The 15,129-nt window shown below is 38.8% G+C and overlaps 1 protein-coding gene across 1 annotated transcript in view; it reads left to right on the top strand.

Moving 5' to 3' along the window:
- Window positions 1-12,853: 12,853 nt before the first annotated feature.
- Window positions 12,854-15,129, top strand: part of TAPT1 (transmembrane anterior posterior transformation 1) — a 99,243-nt gene continuing 96,967 nt past the window's right edge. The window contains exon 1 of the mRNA XM_001369374.3: window positions 12,854-13,249. Within this exon, the coding sequence (XP_001369411.1) occupies window positions 12,958-13,249 (292 nt within the window). The 5' untranslated portion in view covers window positions 12,854-12,957. The remainder of the gene's footprint in view (window positions 13,250-15,129) is intronic.

Below are 15,129 nucleotides of genomic sequence, written 5' to 3'. Positions count from 1 at the left end.
ATGCCTAGAATACATTTTCTTCATGTTTTCACCTGTATGTAGTATAATGGAAAGTGCTGGTTTAAATCCCATCTTGCCAATTGTATTTTCATACCTAAGTCACATAATGTTTCTGAGCATGTCTTCTCATCTATACAATGTAGTTAGTACTAATAATTAAGGATATAGATTGTTATGAGGACAAAATATGTTCTTAAAGCACAAGTCCAACAATGTCAACTGCATCATACACAAACCCTTTCAATAAACTCCAGTGCTTTTCTATTGCCTCCAGGATCAAATGCAAAATTCTATCTTTGACATTCAAAGCCCTTCATAACCATACTTGCCCGCACTTCCAATCTACTTACACTTTTTGATCCAGTGACACTGGCCTTCTGACTGTTCTGTGAACAAGAAACTCCATTTCTCCATTAAGGGCATTTTCTCTAACTGTCCCCTATCCCCATCCCTGAAAATCTCTCCCTATTTCCTTTTGATAACTCACCTTCCTATCTTCTTTTAAGTCTCAAATAAAATCTCATTTTCTGCAAGAAGCCTTCTTAATTCTTAATTCTAGTGACTTCTCTTTGCGTATTATTTCCTATTTATCCTATACATAGTTTACTTTTTGTATATTTGTATGTTGTCTCCTACATTAGATTGTCAACTCCTTGTGGGCAGGGACTATTCATTGCTTCTTTTCATATCCCCAGGTCTCAGCACCATGCATAGCACATAGTAATCACTTAATAAATGTGTGTCTATGTGTATACATGTGTATATACATGTATGTATATAAACATATATAGTGCTTTGAAAACTTTAAAATGCTAAATGTCTTTATTGACAATGATGATAATAATGATTTTAAAATGTTAAAGCACTGTATAAATGCAAATTATTTTTTTTTCTTTAAGACCCAATTCTAATGCTACCTGTTTTGAGGTGTTGTCTTTTGATTTCTCCTTTCCTAAAAATGATCTTTCCTTCCTCAAATTTCTTAGAGCACTTCATCTAGATCTTTGTGCTCTTATTATATTCTGTCTTTTATCATAATTTATTTATGTATCTTAGCCACATTATTATTTTATTACCAGGTTATTAGATTACAAACAACTTGTTGTCAGGGACCAGGCTATTTTTCACTTTTTTTTTCGCAATGCCAACTACAATGTACTAAGTGCTTCATGTTAGCTTAATTAAAGTAATACCATATTGAATAGTAGGAAATTAATTAATACTGTTACACTGAATGGGCAGGGGATGCTAATCATATAAATGGAATATCATTTATATGTAAACATTACAATATCTAAATAATATGTAAACATTGACATATAAAATACTTTGTTAATTTAAAAATCTAAGACAGAGAATCAAGTCAACCTATCTAGAAAATGAAGTTTATAGAAAGACATTCTCCCAACTATTCCAGGACACAATGGTGTTTGATTTCTACATGACTCCATAGGATTTGTAAATCTTATAATACAGTTTAGCAATTGCTCATGTATTATTTTGTATTCTGATCCTTTAATCTAAGAACCTTTTCTCTCTCCTCTCTTTGTCCTCAGTTCTTTTTCCTTCAAATTATAAATTGTGAATCTTAAAATTTCTCAGACTCTACTTCAGAAGATTTGATTAAGCTATTCCCCTATTGTAACAATATAGGTACTTGTTCAGGAATGTATTGAGAACTTTAAAATTACTCCACCCTGCTCAGACAGTGCCTATGGGGAAGATAAAGTTGTAAAATTCCTTACTGAACAATGAAAATTCCCCAACTCATACTTATAGTGAAGCAAAATCCCTAAGCTAGGTCTATTTTTAGATCTAATACAAAAGGGTGCTAAGTACCTATAAAGGTTAAATTAATCACTAAAAAGGTCAAGCAACTTACAAAAGGCAAGAGGTGTGAAGTTTTAGTCTATTCAGAGAAGGTGATAACAAAAGAAGATGTGAACTAAGAATGGTCAGTAGTGGGGAAAACGTCTACTGTGATTGGTAGATGTGAAAATTTAGGGGCGGTGACATTAGAGAAATTTCTCTTTAAAAGGAGCTGGCTCTCTGAACTTAAGGAGAGTTTAGAGTTAGTTTGGAGGAGCTGGGTCTCTGAACTCAGTTCAGGAGTTGAGGATTTCAGTGGAGGACTGGAGTTTTGCTTAGGACAAATCTTGTGGTGAGTGATTAAAGATTGACTAGTCTCTCTTAAGACTCAGGCCTAGGCCCCTTCATACTATTTTCTCTTATACTCTCTCTCTCCCTTTCCTTAATTCCTTCATTTGTATTAACTAAAATCTCCATAAAACCCAGCTGACTTGGGTATTTTTCATATTGGGGAATTTTTCCCATGGCAACCACTTATTTTTTATTTAAGTCAAGACACTAAAAAATTATCTTTACAGTTTTGGCAATTCACAGTCTTGAACCCCACATTTTTGTGGTTACAAAATTCCTTGGGGGTCAAATTACATATTTTAATTCCTTTTTTTTTCTTTTGCTGTATAATCAAACAATGAGCATTATTAAATGCCTATTATTTGCCAAGCATTTGAGGATATGCTAGTCATTTGGAGATAGAAAGACAAAAAACAGAATGTTTAGAATATCTTATCCCACATTTAAGAGACATTAGAATCCTCCACCAAATTACAGATTTTATGTACTTATTTGTGAAATGTCATTGGGGAGATTGTTGAGTGGGGCCAAGGGCCAGACCAGTGACTTCACAAATTTATGAAGTTCTCAATGAGGAAACTTTTTAGAATGACAACTGTTCTTCAGGCTATCTTTAAAGAGTTTCCTGGAAATTCTGAGCCTGAGAAGATAAATGATTTGTCCATAGCTAGTTTATGTCAGAATCTGGACTTGAACCTACTTCTTCTCCACTTTGAAGCCAGCTTCCTTTTAGGTTCTCATAACCCACAATTCAGAGCTCTGTATGTGTCAATTAAAATCTTCAAGCTATTAACGACTTTCATATGCAATTCTTAAATGTCCTCCTGTAAATCAAAATACTAGAGACTTCCTCTAGATCTGTCAACATGATGATCCCTTGTTCTTTCTATATGATCAGCCTATCTTCTATTCTGGGACATTATGACATTTCTTTTATATTATTCATTGGCAATGTTTGTAACAATGCAGAAAACTTCTGCTGGCTCCCTAGTCTTGGCACTCTTTCCCACCGCCTTCATTAATGGATCCCTCTCAGGTTGGGACTTATGCACAAAGACTAGGTTAAGTGGGTAAGTGGAATAATTGTGTCTCTGGCCCTCTAAAGAGGAATCATCAATGGGCACTAACAAACCCAAGCAGCAGTAATAACTTATTGCTTTTGTACCCTTTCAAGAGGTTGAGACTTAAAACATTAAACCAGAAAGCATGTCATCTTCACTTCTGTTTTACACTGCAAATTCCTCTAGGTGCATATTAAATAAACAAAACCTAGAAAACAAAATATTTAATGTCTAAATGGAAAGAATAGCAAGAAAACAATTAAAACATGAATGTTGTAAAATTATGACCCAGCTTGGCCCAATAGAAGAGATATAAGAAGGTACTTCACCACCGCCTTTATACTAAACTGTGGGAAGCCAGGCTGAAGGGATTGTTCTCATTCCCCTTTAACACAGAAACTCTTCTAGCTTTACTCAATTCTGACTGAGTACCCAATAATTAAAAGTAATATATGATAACCTAAGGATAACATTGTCTTTTTCTTTTTGTCTGTTCCTGAAACTGGGGTCCAGCTCATTGTCCATTTGCAATGTTTGACTAGATATGTTTACTTAATAAAGAATTCTATGGATCATTCATACAAATGCAAAATATATGATCATAGTTTTAAAGCAAGAAACAACCTTAAAGTTCACTTAATTCAATACCCTCACTTTATAGATGAGGTACCTGAAGCAAATGGATGTCAAGTGACTTGCCTAGGGTAAGCAAATTAGTGTGTGAGGCAAGACTTAAGCTCTTCCTGATTCTAAGTTTAGAACATGACCCACTATGACATGCTCCTCACATAATCTGGATAATTAATATTCTACATTTATTTAGATTTTCCTATGTAAAATTAAGTAATTTGGATCTCATTTATAAGTCTTAAAAATTATAGGATTTGGTGCAATTTGAATAATACCACCTACAAATAGGAATATCTAAAGGAGGCTACATAGTATAGTGGAAAGAACAATGGCTTTAGTTATAGGATCTTAGTTCAAATTCTATCTCTGACACTTGGTTTGGCTTTGGGCAAATAATTTCGTTTCTCTGAGTTTGTTTTCTTGTGTGACAAAATGAGGGGGTGATTTTTAAAACCTCGTCTATCTTAAGAACTTTGATCCTATTAGGAACTCATTAATCATAAGATATCTTTCATTGGATTCTGTACAAAATATCCTTAAACACACATCTTTGGTGAGCCTCTGTTTCTGTTCTTTATGTTTCCTAATATTAATCAAAGGGTTATCAAACATTTATTTTTAAGCTACAATGGCTCCCCTTTGTCGTAAGAAACAAGTTAGATTCATATTTTGCTTTTACATTACCTATACTTCCCAATATTTCTCATCTTCTCTCCTCAGAAATAATCTCATAGCAAAGAATAAGGGGGGGGTGTTCTTTAAAACCAATACATAGGGGGAAGCTGGGTATCTCAGTGGATGGAGAGCCATGCCCAGAGACAGGAGGTCCTGGGTTCAAGTATGGCCTTAGACACTTCCCAACTGTGTGACCTTAGACAAGTCACAACCCCCATTGCCTAACCCTTACTGCTCTTCTGCCTTAGAACCAATTGATTCTAAGACAGAAGGTAAGGGTTAAAAAAAAAAACAACAATACATTATAAAAAATATAATATTATGTAATGTTCCATATGCCTTATTTCCACACCTTAGAAAAGATGGTGATGGAATACCTTTTCATATCTCTTCTTTAGGACCAAGCTGATATAATTTTATAGCACTCATTTTTAATTGTTTTATTGCTTATCTTTCCACTTAGTCATTGAATATTTTGTTTTCCAGTTTCTACTTATTTCATTTGGCATCAGTTGATGTCTACCTATGCTACTCTGCAAGTCATAATTTGTCACAAGTGTTTTCTCTTACATTAACATATAACAATTTGTTTTTAACCATTTACCAAACTATAGGCATCTACTTTGTTTCCAATTGTTTTTTATATAGGTGGGTTTTTTTTTTCATTATCCTCCTCATGGACATGCTTAACAGTTAGATTTCTGGATCAAAGGGTATGGGCATTTTATTCACTTTCTTTGCTTATTCAAAATGGCTTCTCAAAATGATTGGACGAATTCACAGTTCCACTAACAATACATAATATCAGTGTTCCTGTTTTTCTACATGTCCTACACTACTAATTATTCTCAGCATCTGAGAGATGAGTAAAACTTCAGTTGTTTTGATTTGCATTTCTCTTATTAGTAGTAGTTGGAGGGATATTTCATGCAGTTAATTAAAAGAAATTCTCATTTAATTGTTATGAGAATTATTTATTCATGTGTGTTGTCTGCTTACTTCTATAGGGAAATAGATTTTTGTTTTATATGTGTAAGCTGCCTGGATATCTGATCCGTCTTCAGAAATATGATACATTATTTTCCAATTGACCAATTTCATTATTATCCTAGTTGTAATTTTGTGCAGAAGATTTCCTTTTTTTATGTAATCAAGATAATGAATAAAGGAAAAAGTATTTTTAATAGGCCAAGAACTTGGCTAATTGTTGGGGACACACACAAAAAGTTAAATGGCCTCTGCCCTCTAGGAGCATATATATATATATATATATAAAAACCTTTACTTTCTTTCTTAGATGAGCAGCAGGTGCTAGGCAATAGGTTAGGTGCCTTGCCCAGGGTCACATAGATAAGTCTCTGAGGCCACATTTTAACCCAGGTCCTCCTGACTCCAGACCTAGTCCTCTTTATCCACTGTGTTATCTAGCTGCCCCTAGAAGTTTACATTTTAAAGAGGAAGAAAACACAAATGGAGAGGTCTTTTGGTCTGGGAAATCACAGGGATGGCCAAGAAAGCTTTTAAAAAGTGAGACATTTTCTTGCCAGAAATAGTAGTTATTTTGTTCCCAGAAAAAAAGACAGAATATATGTCAGAGAAGGATACATATGTAGCAGCATAACAGACTGGGAGCACAAGATAGGTTTAAGGGGCAAAGTGATTCCAAGGCAGTTGTTTTGAAGAGTCTTTATTAAGCATTTACTAGTATTATCAATTTTCTTTTTTGTGATTACCTGTTACTTGCTTTGCTAATTCATCTCTAAGTTATAACTGTCAAAGGTATCTGATATGGGCCTATTTTTTTAATGGTAAGATCTTTAACTTCCAAATCACATGTACATTTTGAGTTGTGTTTTATAAGTTGCTGTAAAACTAATTTCCACCAAATAGCTTTCAAATTTTCCAAGTAATTCTCATTAGATAGGGAATTCTTCCCCCAGGTAATTTGTTTTCAGGTTTATAAAACATTGAGTTCAACTGTTTCTGATTCTTTGTTGCCTTGTCTATTAAAACAAAGTTAATTGTTGTTACATCTTTCAAGGAACTTCTATGGCTTTGGTATGTGCCTGGGAGAAGCCTTTAATATGTCAATTCTCCATGTCTCTTTGTTTTCATTTGTTTAGGCACTAAAAATAGGCTCCTTTTCTTTAAAATAGGGTATAATGTGAATAGGACTAGATTTGAAGTTGGAAGATCTAGTGTCAACCTTACTTGATGTGCAACTCTGGACAAGTCACTTCACTTATGAGAATTATCTAAATCTATAAGTGATGGCTTTGGATTTGCTGAATCCATGTTCTTGTGATCCCAAAAGGGAATTCACTTGTGCCTGCCTCAGTCTCCTATGGGGTGCATGCTGAAAGGATTAGAAGTTTTAGGGGCAGTTGAGGGCTCTTAACTTTTAATAGCAAGCATTTAAATAGTGCTTTAAGGTTTGCAAAGAACTATATACACATTAGGGGCAGCTAGGTGGCAAAGTGAATAGAGTAGCACCCCAGTTGTCAGGAGGACCAGAATTAAAATCCTATCTCATACATTTTCTAGTTATGTGACCCTAGGTAATTTACTTAACCCTCTTTACCTCAGTTTCCTCATTTGCAAAATGAGCAAGAGAAGGAAATGGCAAATCACTCCAGTATCTTTGCCATGAAAACCTCACAGGGAGTCAATGAGTCCAACATGACTGAAAAACTGAACAAAAAATATATGCACTAAGTACTTTGATCCTCACAACTACAGTGAAGTGTTACTATTATCCTTCTTTTACAGATGAGAAAACTGAGGAACATAGTGGCTTGTCCAGTGTCACAAAATAAGTATATATATATGAGGAAGAATTAGAACTTAAGTTCCCCTGACTCCAAATCCCACACCACTCATTTTACCACCAAATTGCCTGAATACAAATGGAGTTGCCCAGAAAGAAGCCAGCCCCTAACAATTATTTCAGTTCTTTGCTTAGCTGTGTGATCTAGAACAAATTCTTCACCTCAAGCAGTTTCACAAAATTTCAGAATTGATGAGTTGCTATCCGGGCCAACCCATGCATGATACTACAATGCATCCAAGTAGTTATCCAGTTTGTTTGAAGACTTTCAAGGTCAGGGAATTCACTACTTCTAGGGTACTTTTGGACAGCTTTAGGGAAGTTTTTCCTTACTAAATTGGTGTCTTTACCACTTCTATCCATTTTTCCTGGTTCTCTGGGACCAAATAAAACTAGTCCGTCCTTACATTACATGACAGTCTTTCCAATACTTGAACACAACTACCATATCCCCCCCCCCTTTTTTTTTTCAAGCTATCCAGTCATTTAAACTCAAGGTTTTTTATCATACCTCTTTGACACTGCCCCCTGGGGCCTCTCCTTCCCATTGGAGAAGGTTGAGGACAGACAGCAGAGAGTTTTTGTATCTTCTACCACTTGAGGGCACCCAGAGAATTCAAATCATTTTCTACCCAGTCTTCATGATCTCTAGATCATGAAGGATCTCTAGGACTTCATGATCTCTAGAAACTTATCATTCCTGTTCCAGATAGAGGACTTTCTCATGCTCTAAGAGCTAGACAAGCTTCTTCCACTTCACCTTGCCTTCAACTTTTTTGTGTTGTCTTCCTCTTTTTAAACTATGAGCTCCTTGACAGCAAGGACTGTCATATGACTTGTCTCTCCAGCATTTAGTAGGCACTTAATGGTTATTAATTGATGATAGTTGCTCTCTTCTGGACACCATTCAGCTTATTAATATCTTTATTAAATCACAGCACCTAATTATCACCTCTCTGATCCTGGAAGTGAGGCTCCAAGATCATAGTATGTTTTTTAGCTGCCATGACACTGATGATTCATATTGACCCCTAGATGATACTCAGATTTGTTTGTCATCCATGCTTCTATCTTATGTTTATGGAGTTGGGGTTTCGTGTGTGTGTGTGTGTGTGTGTGTGTGTGTGTGTGTGTGTGTGTTCAAGTATGAGTCCTTACATTTATCTCTTTAAAGTTAATTTTATTAATGTTACTCAGCATTCTAATTTGTTCAGTGTTCTCCTGTGTAAAATGAAAGAATTGCTCTGGATGACCTCTTTGTTCCCTATAAGCTCTATATAAACTAATTGTAAGAATTCTCAAGAAGTTAGTCATTAGAATGTGGGAGTCAAGATGTTGGCATAGAGGCAGCTAAAGTTCAGACTTCTGAAAACCCTTCCTCACCGATTAAAAACTAAATGCTCCTAGGGGACTGAAAACCAAACCTAACAACAGGACAGAGCTAAGGAACCCTACTGCTGGACTCAACTTAAAAGGCACGACCCCCAAAATCATGAATTTGGGAACACTCAAGTTTAAGGGGAAGGAAGAAGGAAGGTCCCAGGACCTCTCCCCCCACCCAGAGTACTGAGCCCCCAAAAGCAGTGGGAACCTCAGGGCTGGCAAGGGCACTAGTCTGGAGGGAGTACCTTGCAGACAAAGCTGTGCCAGGCTCAGGGTGTAGAACACAGGTGATGGTAAAGCAGCTGGAAAAGAAGCATAGAGCAGGCAGTCTAGTCACAGCAGCAGAGATACTCCATATTGCTCCTGAGGTTTTGGCCTCAGGGCACATCCAGCACTGCAAGTTCAACTCAGATGAGCTTAATCTCATCAAGCCCTCAGAGGGCAGGGAAGCTCAAGCTCCAACACCCCTTCCCTACAGACTACTCTGAGTGCCTTGCTAAGCTCCAAAGGTGAAGGCTGACAGAAAAGCCCAAACCCACAGATCCAGCACACAATGAGAGCAGCAAGAGTGCAGGCAAATACAGGAGGAAAAGAAGGGGCAAATATGAGCAAACAACAGAAAAAGAAAAAAAAATTACAATCAACAGCTTCTATCCAGGCAATGAACAAAGAGCAAATGTAACAGAGGAAGATCAAGGAACACAAAGCAAAAACACAGAAAATCCAGCGAATTGAACACAGGCTTTGGCAGAATTCAAAATACAATTCAAAACATTTTAAGAGAGGCTGAAGACAACTCATAAAAGAACTTAAAAAGCAAGATAAGTCATCTGGAAACAGAGCCATTTGAACTAAAATGAGAAAATAGTGTCTTGAAAGCCAAAATTAATCAGCTTGAAAATGAGGCAATGGAGATGAAGAATGAGGCAAAGAAAATGAAAGATGAGGCATAAGAGATGAAAGATGAGGCAAAGAAGATGAAAGATGACCTCCAAAGAAAATCAGACCAGAAGGAGAAAGATGACCAAAAAGCCAGGGATGAAATTCAGTCTTTAAAAACCAGTATTCAACAATTAGAAGCAAGAGACTTCACAAGGCAGCAGGAAACTATAGAACAAAATCAAAAGAATGAAAAAATTGAGGAAAATATAAAACATCTCATTCACAAAACAGAAGATTTAGAAAATTGTTCGAGGAGAGACAGCTTAAGAATCATTGGTCTACCAGAAGACCATGACAAAAGAAAAAGCCTGGACATCATCCTACAGGAAATTATCCAAGAAAACTTCCCCAAAATTCTAGAATAAGAGAGAAAAGTGGAGATTGAAAGAATCCACGGATCACCTCCTGTATTTAATCCCCAAGTGACAACACCCAGGAATGTTATAGCCAAATTCAAGAACTACCAGACTAAGGAAAAAATATTACAAGGCACTAAGAAGAATTCATTCAGATATCAAGGAACTACAGTTAGGATAACACAGGATCTGGCTGCATCTACAATGAAGGACTGAAAGGCATGGAATATGATATTCTGGAAAGCAAGGGAATTAGGTCTACAACCAAGAATCAACTACCTAGAAAAATTGACTATATTCTTACAGGGGAAAGTGTGGTCATTTAATAAAATAGAAGTAGTCCAAGCATTTGTAAAGAAAAGACTATACCTGAACAGACAAATTTGATGCCCAAACATAGAACTCAAGAGAATCATCAAAAGGTAATTAATAAAGGAGGAAAAAACAAAACAAAAAACAAACTTTTCTTAAGGGACCCAATAAGCTAAAATAATACATATCCCTACAAGAAAAGAGAACATTGGTAACTCTTAAAAATTGTTATCAACTGGGTAGCTAGAAGAATTATATAGAGGGAATACTGACAAACTATAGGATGAAATGCCCAGACATAAATATGTATATAGGTATATGTGTGCATAAATATATATATATATATATGCATACAACAAGAGTTTTTTTAAAGTTAATATTAAGAGAAATGGGAAAAGAAACAAAATGGGGTAAATTTATATGTCACAAAGAAGCACATGGGGGGGGAACATCAATATACTAGAAGAGTAAAGAGGTTGGATATAGGAAATACTCAACACTATCCACATTCAGAGGAAAAAATGTGGGAGTAGAAACAGAAGAAAAACAACTGCTGGATTACATGGGTCAAGGGGGGTATGACTGGGGATATAGACTCTAAATGAACATCCTAGTGCAAACATCAACAACATGGAAATAGGTTCTGATCAAGGACACATGTAATGCCCAATGGAATTGTGCATCAGCCTCAGGAAGGGGGAGGGGAGGGAAAGAATATGATTCTTGTAACCAAGGAATAATGTTCTAAATTGACTAAATAAATTTTTAAAAAAGTAATCATTAAAAGTAGTCTGTAAAATTTTTACCAAAAATAGTCTTAATTTTTTTTCCATTCTAAATACAAAAATTTAATATAACACATAGAATGCTTTTGGATTAAGAAATTCTTAAGTTTTCTGAATGGTTAAAGGTTTACCCTCTTCTAATAAATCAAACCCTTTCCTCTTTTTAAAACCATTTTGTACAGAAATTGTTCTAAATTATTACCTGCTTTCCTTCTTACAGACTACAGTGGACACTTTTTTATTTGTTTCTGATAATTTATCATTATGACTATGTTTACTTGTTCCTTTTCCCATGGGAATCTACCATGAAGGGAACCTCAGGCTAGCAGTTTCAGACTGAGTGGGAGACCCTCAGGGGAATGACAATCCTAGTTGGGTGAGACTAAACATATACTAAGGACCCTCTTTGTTTTAGGTAGTCTCCCCTTTTGTATAAAACCCTTTCCCAAGAATCATAACTGGGGAGGAACCATCCTTTAGTATTCATTGTAAATAGTCCCTTCTCTTACACCCTAGTGTCTAGCTATGATTCCTTTTCCTATCTTGATTGTATCCTGTCAATGTAGTTTGAATACCCCCATTTTCTTTATAGCTATATCATGACATATATATCAATCATCTTTCCTTGCCAATAGCTTCCCCAACTTCTTTTGTTCCCTGTAGTCCATCTAGAACTGTGGCACTCAGGTCAGTGACTAGAGTGGCCTCAGTTCAATCCTCTTGACTGCACAGTGGTGTGTGGCAGGCAGCTCTATTGTGGAGACCTACTAGCACTGAACCCCTTTTGCCCTTGATTAAAGAGTGATTTTGACTATTTAATAGTTCTGTTTTTTCCCAGTCAACACTAATGATAATATTTAATATTTACAAAATGACACATATCTTGCATCTAAGGCCACATCTGAACCCCAATCTTCCTAAGGCCTGGCAGAGTACTCCACCAAGTTGCCCCATACAGAAGAATGCTCCAGTTGGGAGTCGAATAGCAGAAACGCTTCTAAGGACTAAACAAATTTTTATCTAAGGATACCTCCAAGAATGCGCCTGATCCTTCTAGTGTTAAAAAGACCAAGACTTGAATCTGGGCTCTGCAACTTCCTACTTGAGTGACTGGCCTTTAGATTAGAGAGTCACTTCACTTTACTGTTTGAGGAACCTCTTTCCTTTTTGGTAAAGTAGGCTCCTAGGAGGCAGGGGCTATTTTCATGTGTGTGTCCTGGAGTGTCCGGCCATGCCCGTCATATCTGTTGACAGTGACTGATGGATGCTTTCTAAGGTCCTTTTCCTAGTCTACATGGACCCACACCTGAGGCGGGAGAAGGGGCTAGGAGCGGAGACCTCGGAGATCTGGCCTGGCAATGAGCCACTCTCGAGAGGCTCCTCCCGATGGTTCATCCGAGCGTGTGCAGGTTTGGATGTTCCGGGATGAGGTGGCTCCTCACAGGCCCTCGGGTCGCGACCTGGGCTTCCTCCTCGACCCCAACTCCACGAACTTCGAATCCCTTTCCTAATTCTTTAGGGAGGCGTTCGGAAGAAGAGAAGCCCAGCGGATAAAGAGAACAGCAGAGCGCTCAACGCTCACGGAACAAAATGGCGGCGTCGGCCGCGACAAGGTCTTCTTACGTGCCGGCGTCAGGTCGCGCGGCTATTGACGCCAAAGGCTCGCGCCCGCGGCGCCTGAAGGCGAAGTCTTCTTGGGTGAGGGAGGGGGGACTCGGGTTGGAGTGAAGGGAGGGAGGGGGGGGGTTGGGGAGGAGGAGGAGAGGGAGGGAGAAGAGGAGGAGGAGGAGGTGTCGGGGACAGTTTGTTGTGTTCAGGCGGCGAACATGGCGGGTGTCGGCGACACGGCCGCCGGCTCCGCAACTACCCCGGGCGGCGGCAGGGACAGCAAAGACCGGGACAATCGCGGCGAGGTGGAACTGCTGCCGACCGGAGGCGGCCCCGGCCCCGGCGGTGGTGGCAGCAAGAGCAGCCACCGCTTTCCTCTGGGCCCCGGCTGCGGTGTCAGAGGCAGCGGCAGCGGTGGCGGCGTCAACGGGCCCCCACCGCCCCAGCTCACGGAGACCCTGGGCTTCTACGAGAGTGACCGGCACCGGGAAAAGCGCAGGAGCCGCTCAGGTGAGAGGCGACGGCCGCGGGCCTCGCAAGGCAGGGCGGACGGGCCACCAGCTCGGGTCAGCAGCTTCGCCTGGTCCTCCCTTCCCCGAGCCGCGGGCCGAGGGAGACTATCCGCGAGTGGCCCGTGCCCGCCGGGAGGGACGAGACGAACGAGCCCCTTACCGGGGCCGTAAACCGGTTCAGCAGCGGCCACCGCCACCTCCGGCTGGGCTAGGGACTGGGGCAGAGGTTACGCACGTCCCGGGGCAGGAGCTGGGGAGTGGGGAGACTTGTGCATTCCCAAGGGTTTGGCTGGGCAAGGGACTCCGAACGCCCCCAAAGCTCGGAGAGGTGTCGCTGCTGTTACTGTTATTCTAGGATTGTTACATTTAAGTGACCTCGGAGCCCCTTTCCCTGATACTGCCCTTTGAGTAGCTACTATGTTGCAGCTGCAGGTCCTTTTCCTTTTGACGCCCTCCCTACATCTGAAGGGTGACAGCTACACTTTGTAGAAGTAACTAAGCCCGAGGAGTTAGTTCACCTCTGCGATCAGCATTTGGGCCAAAACCGGAAGAATTTGGATGGTTTTTTGTGAGCTTTTGTTAGCTTGTTTTAAAGAGGTATTAAAATTCTAGGAAGTTGTCATCTGGATAGCATTGGGCAAGTAAGTGTGTGCCTCAATCAGAGGATATTAATTATTTCGTGGGCAAACGGGAGCATATTTGATCGTTTTGATGATCTTAATGTCAGCGACTGCCTTTTAAACCTTAAAGTTCTGTAGAATTGAGAATTATCATTGTTATACAACAATTAGCCCCGCTAATTTTGGAGAGGGTCATCACCAGAGGTTTAGTCATCAGCTAATGACTCCCCCTCCACAGACACAGCTTAGGGAAACTATTCACTAAACTGAGGCTCCATTGGGAGTGGGTAGGGAGTGTACTATATTTTCGAATTATCGAAGTGATATAATTTTTGTCATGTTGATGCTTGGGGATAATAGAGGAGCAGACAGGTATTGGCATAGACTCAGGAAAAGCAACAGAGCTTAATTTCCCCCCACGTTCCCAGAAATGTTCATGTAGAGTTTAGTTTGCCTCAGATTTTCACTAAATCAGAACTTAAGCTTCTTTGGAGGAGAGGGAGAAATATAAGGACATATGCATAATACCATTTGGTTTAGCTAGTTTCTGCTTTTTTCCTGTAGTATTATAATAACCTGTGTATGTCATTCTGTTTATTTTCATAAAGCATTTTACATTTATTACCTTTCATTCTCACAATAACCCCATTAGAGTACAGATATTTTACACTTAGGTAAACAGAGGCTTATCGAACTTAAAAGTACTTGCCCAGAATAATCCAGCTAGTTAAGGAGCAAGTAAAATTCCAACTGAGAACTTTTGAATTCTAATTGTATTTTGTTTTGTTTTGTTTTAATGAAACTAAGCTGCTGTTTTTAAAACAATTCTCTTAAGTTATGGCATTTTTTAATCATAAAACTGTAGAAATGGAAGGAGCTCACCATAGAGCTCAGCTTATTCTACACTTTAAGAAACAAGCCCTTTTAAACTAGTTCAAGTGACTTATCCACAGTTGAGCTGCTGGAAAATAACAAAACTAGAACCAGTACCCAAGTTTCTAGAATCTTTGACCAGTGCTTTTAAAACACTGGTTACCTTTTGTGTGTTCTGGATCTTGTGAACTAGACCTGTTATTTCACTAATCTAAGGATTTACTCCTTATACCCATACAGATCAGCACTTTCTACACAATATGTGTGACTTGCCCAGCACCTACTGTGTGTCAAGAGACTGGACTGTAACCTCAAATACCCTCACTGTCCCTAGAAAGAGGGAGAATGTTGTTGTAGCAATACCATTATTGTATATATATACCCG

The sequence above is a fragment of the Monodelphis domestica genome, chromosome 6 (assembly GCF_027887165.1).
Source record: "Monodelphis domestica isolate mMonDom1 chromosome 6, mMonDom1.pri, whole genome shotgun sequence".
NCBI classification, from domain to species: Eukaryota; Metazoa; Chordata; class Mammalia; order Didelphimorphia; family Didelphidae; genus Monodelphis; species Monodelphis domestica.
The sequence above is the reverse complement of the archived record's forward strand: the minus strand, read 5'-3'. Positions and strand labels throughout refer to the sequence as shown.